Source organism: Tachysurus fulvidraco, chromosome 10 (assembly GCF_022655615.1).
Source record: "Tachysurus fulvidraco isolate hzauxx_2018 chromosome 10, HZAU_PFXX_2.0, whole genome shotgun sequence".
Taxonomy (NCBI): Eukaryota; Metazoa; Chordata; class Actinopteri; order Siluriformes; family Bagridae; genus Tachysurus; species Tachysurus fulvidraco.
The window spans coordinates 10,338,289-10,364,697 of NC_062527.1; the positions used below are offsets into that span (position 1 = coordinate 10,338,289).

A 26,409-nucleotide genomic window follows, 5' to 3' on the forward strand; every position below is an offset into this window, starting at 1 on the left:
TGCACTTACAATAAAGCTGTTAAAAGGGAGGAATTTCTACAGCAGATACACACACACACACACACACACACACACACACACACACACACACACACACACACACACACACACAGATGTTGTGTTTTCATATTCAAATCATATTTGTTTTCTCTCTTTTATTCATGAATTTAGTTGCTTCAGTCAGCTTTGACCTAATGATGTTTGACATAATCATGCCAGTGGTAATCCAAAATAATATTTAATAATTTCTGCTTATTTTACTTAAAATCATGGCATAATATCATGAGGTTTATTGTTTATAAATTAAATATAATAAAAAGCATAAGAGGTGTAAAGGAAGTTTTATTCACAATAAATTATGCCAAGTTTTTGAGTGGTGTGTGTGTGTGTGTGTGTGTGTGTGTGTGTGTGTGTGTGTGTGTGTGTGTGTGTGTGTGTGTGTGTGTGTGTGTGTGTAGCCCGTTTTTGGGTGATCAGATGGCATCTGGTAGGCAAAATAGACATAACAAGTGTAAAATGTTCACAAATGTAAGCACAGAATGGTGATCATTGTAGAATTTTTAATTTATAAGCATTCAAGTCTGGAAAAAAAAAGGTTTTATTATTTACTGACATTATAAATGGTCAAAAATGGTTTCAAAACAATCTCCTGGCTTTCAAAGAGACAATGCCAAGAGATAGATTCATTTCAATTATGCAACACCTTCTAACAGACAAATTTTCTGCGGTCTCCGACATCTGGACATGCTTCAACAAGAACTGTGCTGAGAGTTTCACTCCAGGAAAACACATGACCATAGATGAACAGCTGTTCCCTACCATGGTTTGTTGTCCATTCACACAGTATATCGCAACCAAGCCAGACAAATTTGGGATCAAGTTCTGGATTTGGAGACCAAATATGTCTGCAATGCTTCTCCTTACTTGGGAAATTACCCCAGTCACCCAGGGTCCAGCTTGCGCAGTGAAGCACAAGCGATTTGTTACTGCACTGGGCATTCCAATGTCCTCCTCTACCCACACAGTGCCGTCTTTTGTCGTCTGGCTCAGACAGGGCTTCCCAGTACCACAGTGCATCTTCTGTGGAGGCATGTTGGGTTCTTGTTCCGTCTCAAAATTCACTTTTGGTCTTATAATTCATTGATGGCCAATGAAAATGAAATTACATCATTTTATTCTGTATGTGTAAGAACATGTCAAAAGCCATGGACCATAACTTCACTCAGCTTATGACATTTGTCTACAAACATACATTGGAGACTGAAGTGTTAGCAAGTTTTCATTTTATTCATGTATTAGCAACTTTTTATTCTTTCCTAAGTAAGGGATGTCTCATACACACTCCTCTTCATGTCTCATACACACTCTTACTGTTCCAGACACACTCCTCATGTCTCATACACACTCCTTCTGCACTCCTTAAAACTGCAGAACACCATACTACATACTACTATTTGTGTATCTTGGTGGCTATTGATAAACACATTCAAAATGTCAACAAGGACCCCCCCCCCATACATTTTGGGTGCTGCAGCATATTAAATATATGATAAAGAGTAAGTTTGTCTGCATGAGAAATACAATGTGTGGTGGGATGCTTAATGGAGATACTTGAGAGCCCTGAGTTAAATATGTAGTGGGGCAAACACACAACTAGATTTGTAAAGTTTGTTGCGACAAACTTTGATGTTGGCTTTGACAAAGCAAGTATTCGCAAAGGCTGGTGTTTTTTGGAGGTGAGTGGACATACGGATCAGTGTTACGTTTGGAGGCAAGTGAACAGAAAGCTAGGGTGCCAAAACATTTGGAGGCAAGTGGAGATGAGCATGTGAACTCATTGTTCTGAGTATTTTGATATGTCACATGTCCATGTTGTAAAAAGTTTTTGGATTTTGTATATTTTGGGGGCGGGGCTGCGGGACAACCGAAAGGCCAGTCGGTACACCAATTTAATCCTTTGTTCAGAGTATAACCCTAAAGGAGCTGGCCGAGTTTGGTGTAGATTGTATATAATTATATAAACCTCCAAAGTTTATAATGGGAGTCTATGGGAAAAAAGGCCACTTTGAGACCCGGTACCGGAAGTACCAGAAGTACCGTAAGTACCGGAACTCTGATCCGTTAAAAGAGCACAAACTTCAGACCAGCGTCTACAACATATCCGAATTTAGTGCATGTTGCTCGAAAGCCCTAGGAGGAGTTACTCTTGATAAATTTTTGTCTAAGCTTAAATAGGAAAACAGATAATAAAACAGGACAGATATCTATGAACAAAGCCTATGAGAACGTCCCTAGTTTTGAAACAGGATATAGTCCAAGCCATCCATGACACAACAGAGTGCAATAGTAGACTATTGCTATATCATGTGATTAAACATATCACGTGATTCAATACATTTAATTCAGTTCCTGTTTATCCAAATTCTACATAATACAAGCAATCTGAAATTATATTTGTGTTTAGTTTAAAAAGTTTGGTCGTGAATGCTTAGGTATTCCTCTGATAAAAAACTAAAGTTTATTCATTCTGTCCAGACAGCTATACAAACTCCACTGTCAAACTCCAGCATCTGATGCCTCCTCTGACTTTCACAAACCAGTTAATTGCTTCATCCCTCGAGGTTCCCATTGCTAAAAATGTATTAATATATCATAATACTACTTTTTTACTCGTAATACTACTAAATTTTATTAGGTATTCATGTCTATCCACATTGAAGTCTGTAAATGTATCTTGAGATCCTTGCATTAATTGAATACACAACTAAATCTAAAAGAGAAACGTCATTTATAATAACAAAAAAATGTCACACCAAAACCCCAGACTGGTTTGAAAGCCTAAAAGCTTTACTTTGATTTTGAAAATGTGATCAGAACATATCCTGGGATTCTTACATAATGTTATGCAACATGTACCGTCAGTTAAAAGGTACTGAGAGTAGGGGATCATGTAACATACTGTTTAATCTGTCTGACCAGTGTCACTGGTTTCTCCACTAAGAACAAAAAAATCTACTAAATATCCTAATTTGGCTTTAGCTATGAGGCCAGTTCTACAAGATAAAAAGAGCTGTCAGTACCAAGAGCACCACTGAAGATGCCTGGATGCACCCAGCTAAATTGGAAAGAGATTCAGACTTTTTAACAATAATGGGCTGAACATGACACAACAGTGGTGTCCTTTTATGGGGAAAAAATATAATTTTTTTACTTAACAGTACAATAACGGTACAAAAATCACATGTTCATGCACATTAATTTTTTGAATAAAAATAAGCAATACATTGTTCTCTATTTTCTGCTTGTTGTCAAGTTCTTTCAAAATTAGTTCAAGCAAAGTAACAGAGTTAAAAATCCCTTTCAAAAATAATCTGTGCCAAAGTATAAGCAAATTTTTACACTAAAAAAAATGGGGCAGGGGAATGTAGTGCTTGTCTCAATGGGGACTAGGGAGAGGGAGCAATAAAGTTGTCAGCACGTTACAGTAAAACATTCTGATATGCATCAAATATTACATACTTGTAAATATAGTATTACTTCATAATAACATATTATATTATTATTATTATTATCATCATCATCATTATACTTATTACTCTAGTATTATTATATAGGGATAGGTGATGAGAGATTATTCGCTGTGGCGACCCCTGAAGGGAAAAGCCGAAAGAAGAAGAAGAAGATTATATACCTTCGAACCAACAAACCTTTTGCTGTTTTTTCGGATTGTCATGGAAGGGGAAGAAAAGAAACATTTGTCTATTGCACACTTACAGACTATCCCTACTATAGTCATCTACTCTTTAGTGCCTAAAATTAAATCAATAAACTGCTATCAAGATGAGGATCACATGTAATTGCACAAGTTCTGAAAGTGTCACCAGTTTATAAAATTATCACAATTCTCCAGCAGTCTGATCCATGAGATTATAAAATAAAGTTAAAAGAACAATGTACTTAACATTACACAAATTTAGATACAATTTACAAAGTTTACAATAAACATTATGAAATTTAAAGCAAAATATTTCTCCATAGACAAGTTAGCTTTTATACTGTAACGGTATACAAGACAATGCTGTCCAAACAAAAGGTGAAATATGCATGAAATATGCATTTTAAAATGCTTTTCCTTGATTGTGCAACATTTTAAGGTAACTGAGTGAAAGCATACACAGATCCCTTTTTCAGTCCCAACGAAATGACACGAATTCACAATTAGTGAGTGGTAAAACTTTACACTAGCGTCAGGTTTGGCGGATGTGAAAATAAAGTTTAGTCATAGGCCTGTTCTTGCATTTTGTATGTAATCTGCTCTCTCAGCTCATAGTGCCTGTTCAGATCCTTTACCTCCTGAGAGAGGGTATTACTCCACATCATCAACACAGCATCCTTATCTATCACACACAGACACAAAGACAGAGACAAAGAAAAGTTTTTGAAAAGGTTTGGGGAAACTTACAAACTCCCTGAAATAAGGTAACTGAATCCTACAATAATGTTCTTACCTGATTGGGACTTGATTTTCTCTTGAGACATGTGAACACGTCTGCATAACATCAGGATCACACTTTTTTGGCCTTGTATGTCTATAATAGTTAAAAAAGTAAAAGTTTATCTTGTATTATAGAATGTTAGTGAGTTTTGTAAGGGTAGGAACAGTATAATCTTAAATGTATGAAGAAAAAGACGGGTACCGATCATCACGGACGCCATAGTGCGCACTGAATGGCAGCCAGAGTTGATAACCTGCAGTAGCTGACGTGTAGACAGATCCACCAGCAGGATGTGTCCAGATGCAGTGCCTATCCACAGCGTCCCATTATGCTGTACCAACAGAGCTTTCACTCGAGCAAACAATGACTCCATTTCTTTTGAACTGTCAGCACTCACACCTCTTGCCTTCCTGTTTGGCACATAAGACATCCATACAACAATAATCATTCAGTACCTAGTCCTCAGAATGGTAATTCTGATTACTGGCTGTAATAAGATTAATAAGACCTTATTACAGACTGACAGCTTGATTAGTTCACTAAGAGTTACTGAAGGGGATTTCTCACTGGTAGTTGAGTCTGAAGCATGTCACAGTTTCCATGAAACATTGATAATCTAAAAGCAGTATTTGAACCGTGAAGTGCACCATGATACCAAAATTCAGAATACCCGTAGGAGGTGGTGTGAGTTTTGTTGCACTGAAACTGTGCCTATAATGTGAACACAACTCGAACTCAGGAAGTAAATTATCCTGTGGATGTGTTTTAGCTGGTGACGACAACATTAGTTTCCACAACATGTACCATGAATGATAGGGGAACATTGTGGGACACAGAAGAGGTAAAATGTACTTTCTGCACATACAGTAATAGCACCAAAATAACAAATAAATAATAACAAACAAAGAAATATTGTTCCCCATACAAGATAGTGATCACCTATGACGAACATAAATGGACAGAGTTCAAGAGGATCAAGTGAGTCTGAAACCATAAATGCTGCAGAGGGCTTTTAGGATTCAGATCACAGTAAACGTGTCCAGAGTGAAAAACTATACATTCATGCACGTGTATCCAGTCTCACCTGAGTAACTGCACACAGTCGATGAAGTCAATCATCTTCCCGTTCTTCTTATCCCACACCTCTACACTGTTTCCTCCATTTTTGCTCAGATACACAAACTTTTCAACGACCAGCCGTGAGATACATGCCTTACTCCTGGCCAGATGCTGCTGACTGCTCAAGTAATGCAAAACAAAAACTGCATAAAATAGCTATAATTGAGATCTTGAGGACCATTAAATAAGAATAAAATCCTACACAAGTAATGTAAGAAATATGGATTTATTTACTGCAATCATAGGAACTAATAACTGATAAAATGTGGACCTGGTGTCGATACTCTTGGAGATGTCATAGTCCACAGTTAGAGAGAGCACCCTGGTGCCACAGCCAGCCCACAGAGTGGAATGATCCTGATAATGGCCAGATGGAGCCAGACACATCAGGGGTGTGTTTACATTCCCAACCTGTACAAGCTTCACTGGAGCACCATCTGCACACTGGGTTGTAAAAGTCCAGAATGATAGACAGGTTAAAGGCTAAAAAATAAATGGACTATATAACACTATGTTGAATCATTAAGCAGACATATTTTCTCAACATGGAAGTAAGCGTACTTTAGCTGAAATACAGAATACCTTTATAACTGAATCTTCATAAATGACAAGCATTCCATCTGCTGTTCCCACTAATAGGTAGTTCTTTAAGCAGCTAATCAGAAAAATTATAAAATCACATATAAAGTTGTAAAAACACCTGAAATAAAAATGTCATATTATCCAAAACCCCAGCCTTAACAGCAGATATAATCCTCACCTGCGCTGAGAAGGTGTGTGGAAGAAGAGTGAGGTCACTGCATCTTTCGCTCTCTGTAAATAGTGCAAAACTTTAATGTTCCTTGTGTCCATAACAACCAGTGAGCCACTCTGTGTTCCTGCAACTAACCAGTCATGGACTTCTCCAGGCATTTTAACAGTCACCAGACAGAGGACAGGGCTTTGGTCAATCTCCTGACAGATAAATACAAATACAACCTTTAGTAAATAATACTCACTAGGCCTGATTTCACCAAAATGCTAATGTAGCCTAAAGGAAGTCATTTTATTCGGTTACTTCATACTGATACTACCTGATTAGCTACATGTGGAGGAAAAAATATGCCCCCTATTTACTAAATAGAACGATGTCTATGCTTAATATTTAGCGAACATGATGAAAAGAATGTAATATATTATGCTTTTAAAGCGGTGCTAAGCAGGATAACTATATTACTATAGCTATATTACCAATCCACATTACCTGTGTGGACCGTTTCTCTGTCTCTACATCCACACATGTGACAAAGCCAACCTTCTGGCTGCTACTGCCACCTCCCATCCATACTTGAGCCCCAGCACCACCATTCACACTTCCTCCCAAACCTCCACTAGGACAGGAAACAGCGAAACACTCGCAGGACAGCCCAGGCAGTGTCAGCTCACTAATTAAACAAAGCATCTTTCCTGAGTTCAGACAGTCAAAAACCTACAGAAGAACAGAAACAAACAAGCATAAGCGACATACACACTCAGAAACCATCACAAGGCTCTGTGTAATATGAGATTTTCACCTGTGCAGATGTGGGTCTGCTCTCTGGCATCTCTCTCAGACACTCTTTCATTAGGTTCTGAAACCCTGGCCAGGGCAAACATTTGTAGTGTTTAACTGGGTCTAAAAAACAAAAACAAAGACAGAGAGATATAATATATACCTGTATATACACAGTATATATACATATATGTTTTCTGGTATGGATGCAAGTTTCACAGTTTCTACATAAAGATTAGAAAATGAAAACCTTCTCTCTGCTAGTCTAAAGTCTGGCATTACCCAGTAGCTTTCCCTGGATGGCTATTTCATCAAACTCGCTGGGAAACTTCAGGCCATCCGATATTCTCTCTCCACAGGTCAGAAGATCATATAGCAGCAGACCAAATGAATAAACATCTGCCTGAATGTTATAAATTACGTTTCCACGTGCAACCTCTGGTGCTCTGAACCCTGCAAGGAAACACAGAGTAAACAATTCAGCAGTAATTCTGGAACACAGTAGCAGGAAATGAAACATTTGAATATTGCCCTTGATGCACACATATCTGGTGAATGAAAGAAGTGAAAATGTACTGTAAGTGCATAAAAGATGGAGAAATGTCAAATACAGCTGGCAAAGTTGCTCAGGCTTTTTTGGCACCAGGTTTTTTCATTTTTTATTCATGTGAAGTGGTACCTGGAGTTCCTTCAGAGCTTTTGACTCCCATACTGCAGCAGTATTGAGCAATGCCATAGTCAGTAAGCTTAGCTATCATCTCTGAGTCAGTCTTAAGATTGAACAGCAGCACATTGTGAGGTTTCAGGTCCCGGTATATTATCATTGAAGAGTGCAAAAATCTGCATCCGTAACAGAGAGACAAGCCAAACACAGCATGTTAACTGGAACAGTATTCAGATAAATTACACTAACTGCAGTAAACAGTGTATGTATGCTTACCTGAGACCATCAGCCACCTGTAGTGCAATCCTGTGCTGAAGTTTGCGGTTCAGACTGCAGTTTTCATGTTCAAACAGTGAGTCGAGAGAACCGCATGGAGCCAGTTCCATCACCAGCACATGGGGTGAGCTTCCTACAGCTAGTAGATCCACAAGACTAGGATGGTGTAGTCTGCCTAATACAACCAACTCCTGCATAAAAAACACAACACCTTTTAACTGCTGTACATTTTCACCAATATGAGATGTATTTATTCATATTGTTTACTATTAATTGTTTACTAAACCCACTTTGAGTTACATATGTCTGGTTTAAACCTAAGTGCCCAAGTGTAAGAAATAAATATCTTAGTTAAGAAATGTATATACAGTATATGTAATATATTCTTTCATACTCTAACTAACCAAATGGAAGAAAGAATTAATGAATAAATGAATGTATGAACAGAAATCTCATGCTTTGTGAACCCCTAGGGGCCCTGCACCACACTTTAAGAACCATTAACTAAATCATATGATCAGACGAAGAAGCTTAACTGTTGTCAGTTCAGTTCTTTTTTCAGGTTGGTGGAAATTAAACTAGAACCTTGGTTCCTCAGGAGATAAACAGATAGACACGTCTGTGAAGGAAGTGCTATGTATAAGCCCAAGAAATACAACTGCAGCCCAATTAGATGAAAGATTACCTGTCTGACTAATCTATGAACATAGAGATCGGATGCATGTTTGTTGAAGATCTTCACAGCGACATCTTCATTTTTGTATATTGCTCTGTACACGGAGCCAAAACCTCCATTTCCTGTAGTTAAAACAGCACATGATTAGAGTGATCAACAACCTCTAGTTGTGGTGAAACAAATCTGTGTACAGTAAATATAAAATAAACAATTATAAACTGTACAAGACTTGCTTAGAGAATATGGTGTCTACTGACCTAGCAGGTACTCTTCAGAAAGATCCATTTCTAGTTCCTCAGGGTCTATCATGATTCTAGCTGGCTGGTCACTCAGCATGAGGTCAGGGCAGATCTGGGAGGTGGGGATTGTACAGCAAGGATCCTCTGGGTTCACCAATAGACCATCTAAAATGTCAGAAATAATACATTTAAACATAATACATAATGAATTAGTTTGGTTTGAATACATGCAAAAAAGATATGTAGATGAGTATGATGGTGATACTTTTATCACTGTGTTTAAGCAGATCCTGCAGCAGCATCTTGTTCCAGTCCTGTTTGTCGTCAAAGCTATAAAACGCCCACCTCTTCAGCAGCGTCTCCCCATCACCCTGTATATCGGTGTTGAGGAGGCCAGGAAACCATTCCTCCAGCACAGAGTCAATGTGATCAACCACCTGGCCTAACAACACATGACCTACACAAATGGCAGACAGCTCAGCTCATCTCGGATGAATCCTTCAACATTTCACATTATAAAGCAATTTTATTCTGGGTTTCATTCAGATTTGTTTTTTAAAAACCTCACAGATTACCACAGAAACAGTTCCGCAATTCTTAAAAACTGACCTGACTGCTACTGTAGTTTTCCAGTCATAGCCAAGTGTTTTAAATAATATCTTCAGACTGCTTGGGATAGCATTGACATTTTAAATTTTTCACATTTAAATAATGTTAGTGAAGGACTGAATGCTTTCAGGATCTCTACAAAAGCAATGTTCTTGATCAAATCACACTATAAAATGTAATTAATTGGCCAACAGTAGGTAAATATTACTTTCTTGCATTAGTGGCTTATAATTATGCCCTGAGGAAGACTATTGTACCAGCAACAACAACAAAAAATCCATAAATCGAATCTGAATGGTGAATGTTCTTGAGATACTGAAGTAGCAGAAATAAATCACCTACTGTATCAAACACAAATGACTGAAATACAAAGATGAATATTTAAAAAAATTTTTTACAGCACATAAGCCAAAGGTCTCTCCTACTTCTTCCTGCTAACGTACCTTTACGTGAGCAAGGAACAGTGATCCTAACAAAGCTGGCTGTGCTGTTCACAACTGAAAAGGCTTCCACTAGGTAGTAAGCCTCAGTAGACCAGTTCATGTATATGCCTGTCCTCCAGTAATTTTGATTCAGCCTCAAAGGTTTCTCTGGAACAAAGATAGAAATTGAGAGAGTTCAGACACATGTTATTTTGAGAGTGTCCTTGTTTTAGGTTTTTCTTGTTCATTCTGGTTAGAAAGCTTTCAATGAGATAATTGCAGCCTGACAGTCTTACCTTTACCATGGAACATGAAGGTGGAGGCCTCCAGAAGCTGGCTGATCAGTTTGGACCAGAAGCCCATAGGGAAATAAGGCATTTCGTAGACTCTCACAATGATCTCTGAATTCTCACAGTGAGGAATCTCAATCACCGGCTTGTGATCAGACAAACTGTACAGAAAGACGAGATACAAAGTGATAAGTAGGATTTATTTAAAACAAATATTAGGTCCATAACGTCAGATTTAGAGCAGTATATATATATTTACAAACAAAAATTAGAGCAAATATTATATATAATATAATATATAATATTTGCTCTAATTTTTGTTTGTAAATGGTATTTTCTATCATTTTAGTTATCAACCTTAAAAGTTTTACTTCCGGAAATCAAAAATTGTTTGTAAGCATGGAAGAAGATATTATTCCAGATATATTTTAACATGGTATTATTTCAGATATATTATATCTGAACAGTATATCTGAACAAATAATATTTCAGATATAATGTTTTATTTATTTATGCTTTGTTTACTTGGTACTCCTACACATGGACAATTGTCACAACCGGGAGGAGGAAGACAGACCCAGATACAGGATAGCATCAAATGAGTAGGGTTTAATAAATAATAAACATCGGCAACGCAGCATGGTTAAATAGACACAATGATTAACAATAGAGAACAGGTGTGTAGAGACGGGGAGGAGTAAACAAAGGCGGGGCAGACACGTGACATAACACAGAAACACATGGCTAAAAGTCCGGGCTGAGTCCTGACAACAATTCACCTACATTTTAATATAATATGCAGATTCTAAATTCATATGATGTGCAGTTTTAGATCATAAAACACACAAAGAATCTGGATGTGTTTTGAATAAAACCCACCTGCAGTGCACCAGAAGATGGTCGTCTCCCAAGGGCAAGGCGATGTGGAACTTCTCCAGCAGTTTGAAGTAATGCATGAGTCGTTCTTTTGGAAAGCAGCGGCTCTCGCTGAGAAATTTCTCCACAACTGAGCGCTGCATCACCCCTCTTGAGTTCTCACAAAGGCTCTTCTGATTCAGCATCTACAACCAAATAATACAACACAAAGATCACACCTGTACCTAATTGGATCTACTTAATTTATTATGTGTATTTGACGATGTGTTTGTGTGTAACCTGTGAGATGGTGTTGCAGACCCATTGGGGATCAATGAAATACAAGTCTCTGAGTTGCAGTGCAGGGTCATCAAAGTGCAGGAGCACACCTGGGATTTCATACACACACACACACACACACACACACACACACACACACACACACACACACACACACACACACACACACAGACACATACACACAGACACATACAGACAGACACATACACACAGACACATACACACACACACACACACACACACACACACACACACACACACACACACACACAGACACCCACACACACACACACACACACACAGACACACAATGAGTGACAAACACTAACAGTGAAAGCAGTACTCATCAGAAGAAACACAGGTGACCTGTTGACCTAGAATTTTGCCATCTAATCCATATTCAAGTATATCTAGTAAAAGGCTTAGCAATATGAAGGCCCCAGTTCTCTATATGAAACCCCAAGCTATAAAGCTATATTAAAGCTGTAATAGTGCTCTCGATAATATCTGATCTTGTACATATTTTGTGAAAACTCATACATCACATTCTTTTCTCAGGATACTAGAACTAGCATTAGTCTGTACGTACAAACACTGAGTAATACATGTAAGAAAATCAATTACTCCAGCACTAATTGTGTAAAACTAATCCTACTGTATCCACTTACAGTAGTTCTACACTGCAGTTTAAGACCATTTAGCAAAATGAAATAAAACAGGGCAACATGATACAATTTATGATACAATAATTACACTTAGACACAAACAGGCAGAATCAGAAAGTTCTCTCACCAGTCTCACTGAGGAAGCGAATTGCGTGAGCAAGTTCTCCCTCCTCCAGCAGTAGCTGGTTCTCCTCAATGAGCTGCAGGAGATGTTGGTGTCTGAGCACAGGAAACTCAACAGGCACACGGCTCCTCTCCTGTAGAAGCCTCCGCTCCAACTCAACATAACAATCTGGGACCAGCTGCCCCATCACCGGCTGCCCCTGGATCTGCACAGAGGACGCATGTCTCTTAATTTTCAAAATAATGTTTCTGTGTTCAGGAAAAATACATGATTTGTCTATTCATAATTTTCAGCCTCATTGCCAACTTTATTTAACAGAAAATCACCTTAAAGCTGCTGGCCTCTCTGGCGATGGCCTTGCGCAGTCTGCTGATAGAGTCTGACTCCTCATAAGCACAAAGCATGTGGCGCTCTCTGATGGTTGGGAAAAGTGGCTGGGACAACACCTCCTCCTGAACCTTGAGCGCACACTCCTGTACCAGATCATCATCACATATGTCCACATGAGTACCCACCAAAATCACAGGAGAGACAGGAGCGAGTGCCTATGAAAGCCAAAGAAAGAGAATCCGATCTCTATGTTTTCAGAGGGCTCAAAATGTTTGCATGTTGCGTGTACCCACGAATCTGGGTAAAACTATTACATACCAAACTTGGCATGTAAATTTCTTAAATTGCACAAATTTTAACTCACTTTAATATTGAAGAGCCATGGTCTGATGGTGTCCAGCTCACTGACTCCTTTACTCAGGTCATACAGCACCAAATACAGAGCTTTGGAACTCATGAATTGAGAATGGTAGTCGCTGTACTCCTCTCCACCTGCATAAACACAAGACAGTCGAAGTTTTTCTGCTGTTTTATAAGCGTTAGTGAGACTTACAACACCTGAGATTCCGACCTGAGAAGTCCCACACGTTCAGGACCATGTTTTTCCTATCGCGAACTTTGATGCTCCAGTCTCTGACGGTGATGCTTGTAGAGTGTGTGTCAAAGTAAAACTGGGAACGTTTGCACTTCATCAGCTGCTGGATCAGAGTGGTCTTCCCACTGCCTGCATTCCCCACTACTATCAGCTTCATCCGGAAATAAGGAACAGCCTTCCTCAGACGATGCTGAAAGTGCCTGAACAAGAGTTAAAGCTCCAATTGTGAAATGCAGAACAAAAATTTGGTCATGCAAGTACACCTTTAATAGCACATGCACTGATGTGGCAATACTGTCTTTAGGACAAGGAGAACAGCACACACCTCTGCTAAAAAAAAAAAAAGTGACAAACCTGACAATGTCTTTGGTCTTGTTACCAATGTGTTTGAGGTCCAGTTGTAGCTGCAGTCTGTCCAAGGGCAAATCCCACAGTCGAACCAGTTTCCCTATCTCATCAGGAAAAGAGCGCAGACCAGTGTTACCACTGACATCCAGAGAGGTCAACTCCTCCAGCAGCCCGATCTGACGAGGAAGCTAACAACAACGGCGCAAGGATAGTGAGAGCCTGACTGGCGTAGGAAAACTTAGAACACACTACAGAGATAATTACAAACCCCTACAAAGCCAGAAATTAAGCATTCAAAATGTGTAAAAAATAGAATATTAGTCAAAGCTTATCTGTTAAACTATATTCTCTGCATATATTCTGTATTCTCAATTAAAGTAAAAAAGAAAACACACTGGTTGCTACAGTACCTCCGTGAGCTTGTTATCACTCAGATGCAGTTTCTCCAGACGGATCCATGGATCCACAGGTTCTTTGAGGTCCAGCACAGAGATCTGGTTTTCACTGAATATCAGCTCTCTTAAATTAGCACTAGTCCAGGCAGCAGGACCTGGCAGAACCCTGATTCTGTTGCTCCTCATGTCCACCGACCGCAAACTAAACACAGGATGCATCAGACAAGCATGCCAAGACCTCCATAATATTTAGAATTAAAGTAAGAAGAGTACATATCATTTTAAAACACCTACTTCGGTAGATTGGTAATTGATTCTGGTACACTTTCAAAGGTGTTCTGGGATAATTTCAGTGTTATTATTTTAGAAGGAAGGTATAAAATACTACCTATAAAAAGATGGTTATTATATAACACCAGAAAACAGAAAGTTACTTATTAAAATTTCAAAATGCTTTATAATGAAATATACTTACTAAGATGGTTAACTGAGGCATTGAATGTTTCCAGTTTGGTGCATGCAGACAAAAAGCCATCAGAGATCACGGTCAGTTTATTCTTTGACACATCAAACACCTTCATTTCAGCGAGAGAGAGAGGAAGGGAGAGTTCTGAGATTTGATTCCTGAGGAAAACAAGAGAAGAGGAGAATGCAATGGGGTGAATAACAACAATCCGTTCGCTACAATAACTACATTTAGTTGAGCTAAAACTAGCTGAGCTAAAAGAAACACATTTTGTGTCATACCCCTCTAGTGAGAGTTCTTCTAGATTTTTCATGACTTGGCTGAGATTGTATGGAAAACCAGTGATGTTGTTGAAAGAAAGGTTCAGCTGACGGAGCGTCGGACAGCACACATGTGGGTCCAAACAGATCTCAGGGCCAACACTGTTCCGTGACACATTCAGCATGCTTAATGAAGGTAGGCTCAGCAGTTCAGCAGGAAGTGAGTGCAACTGGTTGCCTTGAAGATCAAGACGAGTGAGGCTTCGCAAGCTCTAAAAGTGTTGAAATTCTTGTCACACAGATGCAATTGTGGAACCTGCTGTAATTCACGAAGCTAGAAACTTTTTAAAATTCAAAATTAAAATAATATAATGAAATCCTTATCAAAATAAATTTACTATTGTATATACTTTGCAAGTGCATGAGTATGACATTACCAAACTGCATGTTTCATAAAATAAAATGATTCAAATCTAAAATAAAATGGATTATCATGATTAATAAAGAATAAACACAAAAACAAATAAACAAAACAAATGTAAGTCTATTATGCCATTATCTATCATTTTCATTTCATTATCATTAATACATTTGATAAGATAATAAGGTTCATTAGTGCGGTAAGAACACAAAATTAATATATTGGGTAAATTACTATTAGAACCACTGTTCACTCTTTAATATGAATTGTGAGAAAGTTAACATTATTACTGAACTCTGAATACTTAATTCATACACTACTACAATACTGAATTAAGATCATTTTTTCCCATATTGAACGCCGCTTGTCAATGGTACCTGACACAGAGCACTGGGAAACTCGGCTAGACTGTTGCTGCTCAAATCCAGCCGTAGTAGATGATCAAGCTGTTGTTGCACACTACCATCATCCATCAAGCATGAGAGAGAGTCTAGCTCATTGCCTGATAGATCTAGCAGTCTGATATGATCTCTGACAGCATTTGACAGTAATCCTCCAGGTGACGAACTCTCAGAAGAAAACAGTCCTGCAGATGTAAAAGAAAGGAACGGTCACTGACAGTACATTATCAATATCCATCACAAGCACAAGCAATTTAATGCATTATTACATTAGTATTATACCTCGCTGGGTCTTGCCCTTAGTGCTTGCCAGTCTCTTTTTATTGGATTGACTGATATTAGGGTCGCTGTTACTTCCCTACAACGATTAATTAAAAAAAATAAAAGTATCAAAATAAAGTATTAAACAGTTCACAGTTTTCAGCTGATACAAGGCTTCAATCTCACCTCTGAAATATCACGTCTAGGTCTCTCCTGCTGACTCACTTTAGAGCGCCCTCTCAATTCCTCTGGTGAATCGCAGTAGGTCCTCCCTGATGCAGGGCTTTCACTTCCTAGAAAGGGGCAGCAGTAAAGGCTAATGACATTTAGATTCAATTATATATCCAAAATGTTCTCCATTAAAAATAAGAATAAAAAATTATTTTACCATCACTCTCAATGCCATCAAGTGTAAAAAACATGTTTCCATCCAGAGATGTGTGAAAAGAATCATCACTTTCATCATCAGAGAAATATTGTGAAGTATTCCCACCACTTTGTGACCCCAAAACACCAATCTGACTCCTCCCTTTCTGCAGGGACTGTATCTGTCTTGCCAGCCACTGCCCTTTTCCTAAACACACAGAAACAACTACCTCATACAGAAAATCAGCTGAAATATCTTTATATACATATTGATCTTTGACTGAGGAATGCTACGTTCACACATACAGTGATGTTATTACTGCAAGCATACAGATGTTTCTACTCTCGATTGCCATAGCAATAATGTTTATCATTGTAAATCATTAACTACTGTAGCATTCAAAATCAGTTTTCTTGCTCTTTGTGCTCTTTTCCACAGACCACATTCACTCTACTCCATCTATTAGCCAATAGTTTTTGTTAAAGGAAGGAAAATAAAGGAAAATGACAAAACAGCAAAGAGCAAAGAGCGCAGCAGAGTTTAATCTTGGCCCACTGTCAATGGAAGTTAAAGAATGTGTTAAAAACTTGGGTGTATTCATTGATAGCTCTCTGAAGCTGAACACACAGATAAATCATGTTGTAAAGTCTAGAAATCTGAGAAATCTGGCCAAGATGAAATCTTGTCTGACATTTAAGAGTCTCGAAATTGCAATTCATGCTCTCATATCATCAAAACTGAACTATTGCAATTCGTTATATAATGGAATTAGTCAAGTCTCTACAGTATCTTACGGCTGCAGAAGGTTCAAAATGCTGCTGCAAGATTATTAATGAATATTAAAAAACATGAACACATCAGTCCGTCCCTGGTCTCCCTGCATTGGCTTCCTGTACAGTACAGGATTGATTTTAAGTTACTTTTACTAGTATATAAATCTCTGCATGGCCTTGCACCATCTTATTATCAGATTTGTTAACTGAACATCAAACGGGAAGAGCATTGAGATCAACAACTCAAAATTTACTTAAAATTCCAAGTTAAGCCAAAAAGGGGATTGTGCATTTGCGGCAGTAGCACCTAGACTTTGGAATAGCTTACCCATGTACATCAGGGATGCTGATTCCATACACGTTTTTAAAATACAACTTAAGACATATTTGTTTTCCATGGCATATCCCTCTTGTTGAAATATTTTTTATTCTTACTGTTAATGTGTGTATTGCTATTATTAAAATTGTATTTATTTCTTTTTAATACTTAGATGTTGTACATTGGTCAAGATATGTTGTTTGAATAGTGCTATACAAATAAAGTTGACATTGACATTAAAAATCTTAAAATCTAAATAAAATTTAACATAATTTCACATTAATTGTTTGTATAGTTAAAAAGGTAAATTTACATATATTTACAAATAAATATACATATAATTAGTATTAATTAGTAATAATATAAATACAATACCACACAATCCAAAATGTATTAGAAGCTCATAATTCATGCTTTACTTACTAATCCTCTTCTGTGCAGTAAGGGGAACTCTGTGTTCGGAGAGCAGTGCATTGAGCCATATGGCATCGAGATGGCCGAGCCTGAAGCCTCCCAAGCAGAGAGCGCAGTTTGCAGGGTCGAGTCCGAGACGAGCCAGCAGGAGGATGACCACAGGGCTGTCTCTCCTCCTCACACACACACTCAAAGCCCCACGCAACTGCTGCTCATGCACACCACTGCTGACTAACACCTCGACCAGAGCCAGTGGGCCACCACGCTCACACACCTGCATACACACACAGTCATGTATACAGCTGTACATCTTTCATTCTCACATATAAGGGTGATAAACTAGTAACACAGCAGATAGTCTATCTCAGTGGAAAGTGTAATGTCACCTGATATATCAGAGACTCTGTCTTGGTTTTCTTGTTGACGTCAGTTCCAAGCTGTATAAGACACTCGGCCATGACGACGTCACCCTCCTCACACGCCCTCTCCAGCATGCGGTAGTGGATCTCACTGTCTACCACCATCTTCGATAGACACAGGCAGCTGAGCTTCTGGAGATGACACACATGTTTTTCATAATTAGAAAGACATTCCCGTGCATTCAATGTGATTTCTATTTTCTAAATTAACACAAACAAGGATTTTGGCATTTTTTTTCTTTTTTTGATGTATGATAGAAGAGAAGAAAGTTGATTAGAAGTTTTATATTTAATATATTATAAGTGAAAACTGACTTATAATTATGATGGATGCCTAAGGACTATTATAAACTCAGGTATTTTCTTTTAAACCCCATTTTGGTCAGCTACTAATTCTCAGCCAGCAGCTAACTGGCTATCATACTACAGCATTATACTGCATCACAGCGCAGCATAACATACCAGGAGGAAAGCATTGCCTTATTTTACAAACATGAGCACAGAGAAGCATGGTTAGTGCTACTCTGACTGACACAGCTGATTTTCTTCCCTTGGCTATAGATTCTGATGATATGGCGAATGCTTTTCTGTTTGGAATCATATTATGAATTGTTTATTCAAGTCATGTGTAAAATAAATTCTAATTCATTAAAGTTCATGTGCTCAAGTTTGAGACAACTATGTTCTGTGTTTATGGTGTATTAACACTGTTGTGGGTCTGTTTGAATGAGGATACTTCAGGAAATGCAAATGTAACTAGAATCAGTTTTTACTGTTTTGCTTCAATGGACAGTTAATTCATAAAAAAATAACTGACATTCTCTCATTATTTTTTGCCCTATCAAGGATTCCTGTTCTTTTCTCAGTAAAGTGAAACATGAAAAATTCTTCTCTGTGATGATTGGACATACATTATTAACAGACATACATTCGCCTGACTCACTAGATCATATTTATGATCAGGAGAGCTTTCCCTCAACTGTTGGAAGATCTCTTTTTCAAAGCCTTCTTTCTCCAGCTCGGCCGCTGCTCCTGAGAAGGTGTCCAACAGTTTCCATATCACCCGCAAAGCCTGCAGACCAAACAATGAAATAAAACTCAGACCTTTCATGAGGTCAACAGTAAATGTGTAAATTCTCATTTCAGGTCCAGTTTCTCACTTCTAGCCGTATCTCTGTGCTGCTCTTGTGCTGCCTTAAAGAGGTGACAAGAACCGACACCAACACGGGCACCATCATGTGTGACAGCTTCTTTTTTGAGATGAGATGAAACAGGAGGCTCAGACCCCAATAGTGAATCTCTACACAAAAATAAGGTGATGGTTTGCACTTCATCTAACAGATCAACAGAAATGACAAAATAAACGCATTTGTGAAATTTAATTGAAAGACCTGGTCATAACTGTTTATCTGTATTAGGTCTTGATATTCAACAAGTCAAACAGAGCGGACTAGGAAGTTAAACTATTGGGTACTCACTGCTTTTCTGAGGAAACATTTGTAGTGTGTGCAGCACTGTGTCTATCGCCCCCTGCTGGCACATTACATCAACGGCTCCAGAACAATCAGCCAGCGTAGTTAAAACAGCAAGACCGCACTCCTGAATGTCCTCACTGCTGATAAACTGCACGCGCACACACACACACACACACACACACACACACACACACACACACACACACACACACACACACACACACGTTATATAACTGCACCTTTTGAGCATAAAGTGCACAGTTTTAGTTTTAGAGTTAGCTACGCAAATACAACTAAAATTAAATAAATTGCGGAGTTTACATTTACTCATTCCCACTGTGAAGTCAAAAGCTTTGCTTACTAGATAAAAACTAGAGCAGGGTATGTGTGGTACACATAAAAGAAGAGGCAAATCTAAAAAGGAGCTGTATGAATGTGAAAAAACACAACTGCTCCTCCAATTACTAATATGCCAACAACTGCTCTGAGACCAACCACTGAAAGGAATCAGAGGCTTTACAACCACTGGGGTTCACCATATGTACAGTCTATAGTGTATAAGCTATTTATATTCTTTTCTAGTGTAGAAAAGGATATCCTAAGTATGTGGATGATCCTTACCCTGTTTAAGGCTTGAAGGTAGACACTATGAGCTTCTTCTACCACACACTGATTTTTCAGCACTCTTAGAGACACATCCAACATGTCGGGATCTGCTATGGATACACCATGTTCCCTCAAACTGAGGTCTGCTTACACACACACACACACACACACACACACACACACACACACACACACACACACATACACTTTGTTACACTCTGATTTGTTATGTTCAATACTTGCTTTTTTTCTTAATTGTACATATAACCTGAAAAATGTGCTAACTTAATATTGCAGCTATATTTATTCATTTATTGTTGCTAGACTACACAATAGTTTACAGACAACTTTTGCAACTGGTTTTCCAGACAACATTGTTCTATTGCACTGTGTAGTTAACATGCACTCTCCTGTATATTTACTGCCCAGTTATTTCAGTCTACTTCCCTCCTGTTTTCAACCATTTGGACTTTATTTAGTCCTGTGTATTGTGCCACTGTATTATCGTGTTTCACCACAGTCCTAAACAAACTACATTTCATTCCAATAAAAAGACACAGAAAAACACAGAAACACAGAAAAAAACGCTTATAGTGATAAAACTTTGAAGCAGTTGAATCCAGTGTGCTTGTCATAACAATACTTTCTAATACTAAACTCTAGCTGAAGCCACAAAGCTTAACCACTTACAGCTAATCTTGATAAATTAAGAATAATCTTTACTAATGCACATTTAATGCTGAATAGTTTAAAGCTTAAACCTTTAATTTCATTTTGTTACTCCAAGATAATCCCTTAATTATACATGTATACGGTTTAATGGTGGAAAAATAACTAGTATACCAGGATACCAGGATATTGCAATATTGACAAGGGGAAAAAGCTGCTTAGGAACACTATGCAGTAAGCTAGCAGCTTTGTGTTGAGGCTAAGGCCACTATCAGGGCTCTTACCCGGGTTGAGGAGCACCAAGCTGGATTTCAGCCCTTCAAGTTGTACCTCAGGCTGGAAGTTATGATCCTTCATGGCAAACAAAATCTGACCTAGAGCCATGGTCGCGTCATCCAGACTCATACATCTAGCAGATGGAAACACTGGTGAGGAATGAGAATACATGACATTCTATGTATATATACTGTGTGTGTGTGTGTGTGTGTGTGTGTGTGTGTGTGTGTGTGTGTGTGTGTGTGTGTGTGTGTGTGTGTGTGTGTGTGTGTGTGTGTGTGTTTTGTATGGAGAATTAGACTTCACCTCCTTTTGACTTTACAGGTAGTGAGTAAATATTAATTGTGTGGGTGTCAATGTTTTTTTTTAACCAGCATAATAACAGCAAACATAACACACTGCAGGATTTCAAACTTTGAAGGAAAAAAAAGTTTACATAAATGACATAATGGTCCTGATTATTGGAGCACAAAATATCACATTGTATGGGTTATTCTTTTTATCTGTTTTATTCATTTATTATACATATTCATAGAAGAGTGGCAAAAAACCTAGAGGGCACTTCACATAGTACTGGACAAAGTAAAGAATCTGCTCCTACCCTCCCTGGAATAGTGTGTACAGAAGCCTGCATGCACTCTCACACACTTCACTGGAGTTGGCATGTCTCTTCATCAGATCTACAATATTGTAATGAATGCCACTGGCCAGGAGCCGAGACCTCATTTTACCTGAAAGCACACACCAATAGAAAAATTGAGAACACACACATACACTTACACCCACACACAATTCAGGTAAACTTGCCTAAAACAGGAGTATTCACTGCTGAAATGTTCTCATATCCCCAGTTATTATTATTATTTACTCCCACATAATATGTGCTTTAACATAAAAAAAAAATTCATGAGAAAATATGACAGAAAAATCGACAGTTAACTCACTGTGTCGGCGTATGAGTGTGCCCAATGTAGCTGTAGCAGCCTGAAACACACCATAACTTGACGAGTGCACAAGCATCACAGTCATTACCTGGATATACACAGGAGGCCTAACAAGAGAGAAAGAGAAATTTATTTGTTGCTTTTCATCGACCACATTATCCTAATTAACAGTGCAGTGGATTCTGAGCTTCTAAAGTATATGATAGAAGAGGATATGTAAATGTTTGCATTTCAGCATTTTTTTTATGAGGTTTAAAAGATCTAATTTGAGGTTTTTAGAAGCTTTCACTTGAAGCTCACTTTAAAAAAAATACACATATTTCAGAAAGACTTTTTTGACTGGATAAATAAAATATCAAGTACAATATTTAAGAATTTCTTCACTGACCTTTCTTTGGGTTCGTCATATATACTACGTGCACTGCCATAGAGCAGCAAACTGTTTAATGCCCAGCAAGCAGCCTCCTGATGATACACAGAATAAGAAAAAGACCAGGATATTAATATGAATCAAGTACAATTAACAGCAACAAAACACTTTGCACAACAAGCTGAGAGCGATTATGAAGAAGCACATTGCTGACCTGCACTTCAGCATTGTCACTATGTCTCTCTAAAGCTGTGCAGCAAGCTTCTCTCCAAACCAGGCTTTCGTCATCATTACTGTCCTTAGCATCTTCTTTACCTCTTTCATCCTCCTCCTCACTGCTTGTCTGCTTGAGGTCTTCATTCTCCAGGATTGTCTTTGCTGTCACAACAGAAGTCATGTAGTCTTTAGTGATGAATAACAGTTTATTCCTGATTGTATGACAACATGGATGATTTCTCAAAAACATGTAGTAGTTTTTTTTTTATAACATTGACAGCTGTAACCTAAATCATAGGTTTGTATCAATGCACTATTTCTAACACATTATTGTTCTTATATTAATATGGTGCTTTTGTTAAATAGAGAAATATTTCTGTAAGACATATGTGGGACGTTTATGATAGTAGTCGTCAGTAAGTTTCCCAATGCAGGACTGTCTTTAGTTCAAAAATGATTTAGATTTTTTTCACATTAATTTCAAGAGAGACAGAAAAGAGATGCTGGTGAAAAAAACGAGAAGTGATAAGTCAGTGATAAACGGATTAAAATAAAAGCATACTAAAAGTAATTTAACATTATAAATGAAAAAATAAGGATAAATATTAAAAAGAATACAGTTATTTTCCTATAAAAGCATGGTCGTGATCATTTGTTATTCCTTGATTAATAGTTTAGAAATAAGCTATTATTTCTATACCAACAACTAATTTAGAAATCTATATACAGAGAAATGTACAATATGATTTGTTAATAAACTTATTGTCGTAATAAATAGTCACTCACTGAGGGCAGCCAGACAGGACAGTGCAGCAACCTGGATCTTGCCATTGTCAGGGTAGGACAGACATGCTTTCACTGCCACTCTGTGCACACCATTGAGCACCAGAATATTGAAGTAACTTTCTGAAAATTAAAGTATATTATTCACAAGAGTCATGACTTCAGCCTGGATGTAGAGACGTAAAGATTCACCGTAGAAGCGCATTGACTACCATTGCTCTGGCACTGAGTCCAAATGTCCAAAAAGGTGCTTCTTGTCATGTTTTCTGTGCTTGAAATTGAAATTTACCTACCTGAAGTAAATATCCGCAGAAGGCCGCAGCCCACCTCCTGTATAGCCTCTGACTGTGAGAAGTCCTCCACTGCCTGACACACTAAACTGTAGCATTTTTCATTCTTGGACATTAGAATCTCCACATTGCTTGCTAGAATCCAGACAAACACACAAACATGCAGTGAGATTCATATCCTGGTTATTACCTCATACTGCAGTGCTGATTTGCACGAGGTCCTGGATGTAATTTGATAAAGAGATTTAAATCGGTTCCAATTATTCTGAATAGATGTCACAGATGTTAATAACAGATTTTATTAATTTGGACAAGCCTAAATCTACTTAATGCAATTACTGCCTTATAGCAATGTCTTTTGCGTAAATCCTTCCATTCATTTATGCTCAAGCTTTACGGGAAATCTAACATAAAAAATAAACAGAAAACATTAAACTGAAATCAAGCAAAAAAGATCGCTACAGTATTTCTTACCAGGTTCAGCCAATGGTATGAGAACTTGCAGTGCAGATAGAACCACATTCTCACTGTCCTTAAAACTTTTGAGCACATTCAAAATTACAGCATGATCCTTCTTCTCAATAAACTCTACCTGATGTTCCTCTGGAACTAGATAGGAATCAAAAACACACAACAATACAATATAATCAACAAAATCAATGATGCCACCGAATAGTTTACAAGTCTGTTCCACTCAGTAGTGCTAAATGATTAACCAATGTGAATGGCACCTCTCTGCAGCAGCAGGTGAAGAGCAGAGCAGCCCTGGAACTGAAGCTCCTCGCAATGAGGAAAAGCCTTCATGGCCTCCACCACCAGCTCAAACACATCCATCTCCTCCTCTAGAACTAGCACCGTCAGCTCATCTGCCACAGACACAACATGTATAAAGTTGTTGGTCCTTCAGTATATAAAATGGATTGAACTGCTTGTTAAAATGGATTTTGTTCATTAATCTCTACATAATCTCCATGATCTCACAACATAATCTCTTCAGACTTAATAGAGTGTGCATGTACTATATATAAGATTACTGGATAAATCACAAAGGATTCACACAAACAACATGTATGTAAAGAAAAAAAACCTGCCCATGTAAAAACAATCTAAATACAGCAAAAGGGAGGCTTCTCTCTTACACTGACAGTTTTTATATCTGAAACCCAATTTAATTGAGTTTTTTAAAGGCTGACATACTTTCCCACTATTTCAAGTGTTGTTACCGAATAATAAACATTTAGATCAATAAATAGCAAGCAATAATGTCAGTGAAATATGCCATGTAAACAAAAAGATAATTATATAAATCATTAGCAAAAAAAAACCCCCCAAAAAACACTTTAGACATTTTGGCTTTTCACAGTAAACCCAATGACTAATAAAAAGACTCAGAAAATGAAGTGCAACACACTAAATGTATCTTACTTATATAGAATATACGTTAATGATGCTGAAGCATGTGACCCTGCTGTATCTGGTAAGCAGCTGGATCTTAAAAAAGAGGAAGTGTAAGTTGCATCTTCTTTGAATAGAAATCATTACTATATCACTCTCCCTTATCAATAGTGCTTTTTTTTAGGAGATATTTGGAATCTACTAAATTGTCAGTCACACAACATAAGCACAAATTACGGGTGCTCATGAAAAACACAGCGCGTCAGACTCTAGTCCATTGGGTTTGACAAGATTATTCACAATCCTTTTTATTTTGTGAACACAAGGTAAGGGTTGAGAGTGTCAGCGTACCTGACTTCAACAGCATGGCTAGAGCTCGCAGCCCTACCATTATAACTTTCAGGTCGTTTTGATGCAATGTTAGCATGTTTAGAATCTGCCTGAAAGACACAAACACACACAAGCAAGCACAGATAAATAAGACTTTAAATACACAGAAAATAAATTTAAATCAACTACTTTCACTTTATTTATCTTGCAGTTTAATTTTACTGCTACATTCTATATTGCTCCCTGATACCATTTATTTGCACAGAAATGCATGGACACTTACTGGTGCACCCCTAGAACCTCCTGGTTCTTTCCAGCTAGACCAGGTTGAACCAGCTTGTCCAAGGTGGCAGGACAGATCTCCATCAACCGGCACAAAAGGGACCATCCCACCTAAGTCAACATGACACGGTTTCAACCACTAAATAGAGTCGGAAACTAAAACAACAACTTAAAGATCTCACTGGCATTTACCTTCTGAAGTTTGCTGTTGCTGCAGGATGAGAGCAGGGACATCAGTGGCTCGTGGACATCTTTGTCTTTAAACAGCTCTTCTGCTGAAATGATAGAAGCTCCTAAAATATCTCTCAAGCTGAATGAAGCTTAGACAAATATAGATCAGTCTGCAGTGATGGCTGCATATGGCGCATAAATCACAACACGTTGTTTGCATTGGTGTGCGCTTACCACACTCGTCTGTGTGTGCCAGGAACAGGAGATCCTGGATGATCTGGAACATGCTGCCCAACTGCTTTCCTTCCTCTAAGTTGTTCTTCAGCCGCACGATTAGCTTTTTCAGGTTTTTTTCCAAATCCTCCTTATTCACCATGGTGTTCTCTAATGTGACATTAAAAACGTGCATGAATACATTTTCCCTCTGATAGTGTGCTCGGGTGATGGATCATGACGCACAGCCTTATGTGGAAGCGTAGCTTTTAAAGCTGACAGTATTTTACAAGCTGACTAAAGCATTCATTGCTCCATATTTCCGAAAGCTTCTCGATTATTTTGGGAGTCTCT

The 26,409-nt window shown here is 38.1% G+C and overlaps 1 protein-coding gene across 4 annotated transcripts; it reads right to left on the reverse strand.

Moving 5' to 3' along the window:
* Window positions 1–2,826: 2,826 nt before the first annotated feature.
* On the reverse strand, window positions 2,827–26,388 carry lrrk2 (leucine-rich repeat kinase 2). 4 transcript variants are annotated; one of them, XM_047819691.1, is made up of 51 exons: window positions 26,077–26,388; window positions 25,864–25,943; window positions 25,673–25,782; window positions 25,411–25,499; window positions 24,396–24,530; window positions 24,139–24,273; window positions 23,668–23,799; window positions 23,378–23,497; window positions 22,590–22,753; window positions 22,394–22,470; window positions 22,006–22,112; window positions 21,663–21,792; window positions 21,070–21,194; window positions 20,132–20,259; window positions 19,514–19,658; window positions 19,196–19,335; window positions 18,964–19,107; window positions 18,003–18,167; window positions 17,626–17,890; window positions 16,132–16,317; window positions 15,930–16,036; window positions 15,765–15,840; window positions 15,459–15,667; window positions 14,682–14,932; window positions 14,410–14,558; window positions 14,229–14,322; window positions 13,950–14,136; window positions 13,546–13,727; window positions 13,168–13,391; window positions 12,961–13,088; window positions 12,593–12,811; window positions 12,270–12,471; window positions 11,478–11,566; window positions 11,202–11,383; window positions 10,329–10,483; window positions 10,054–10,200; window positions 9,267–9,458; window positions 9,020–9,166; window positions 8,772–8,884; window positions 8,087–8,277; window positions 7,826–7,986; window positions 7,429–7,599; window positions 7,169–7,269; window positions 6,859–7,083; window positions 6,376–6,569; window positions 6,198–6,270; window positions 5,887–6,059; window positions 5,581–5,733; window positions 4,698–4,906; window positions 4,509–4,589; window positions 2,827–4,397 (listed from the first exon to the last, which is right to left on the reverse strand). In XM_047819691.1, the coding sequence occupies exons 1-51, from the start codon at window positions 26,249–26,251 to the stop codon at window positions 4,276–4,278; spliced, it is 7,659 nt and encodes a 2,552-aa protein (XP_047675647.1). In that variant the 5' UTR covers window positions 26,252–26,388; the 3' UTR covers window positions 2,827–4,275. The 4 variants fall into 4 exon arrangements, 3 of the variants coding, with proteins under 3 accessions (XP_047675647.1, XP_027029077.2, XP_047675646.1); XM_027173276.2 differs by having other exon boundaries at window positions 18,979–19,107; window positions 25,864–25,946; window positions 26,077–26,251; XM_047819690.1 differs by having other exon boundaries at window positions 25,864–25,946; window positions 26,077–26,251.
* Between the last annotated feature and the right edge of the window lie 21 nt (window positions 26,389–26,409).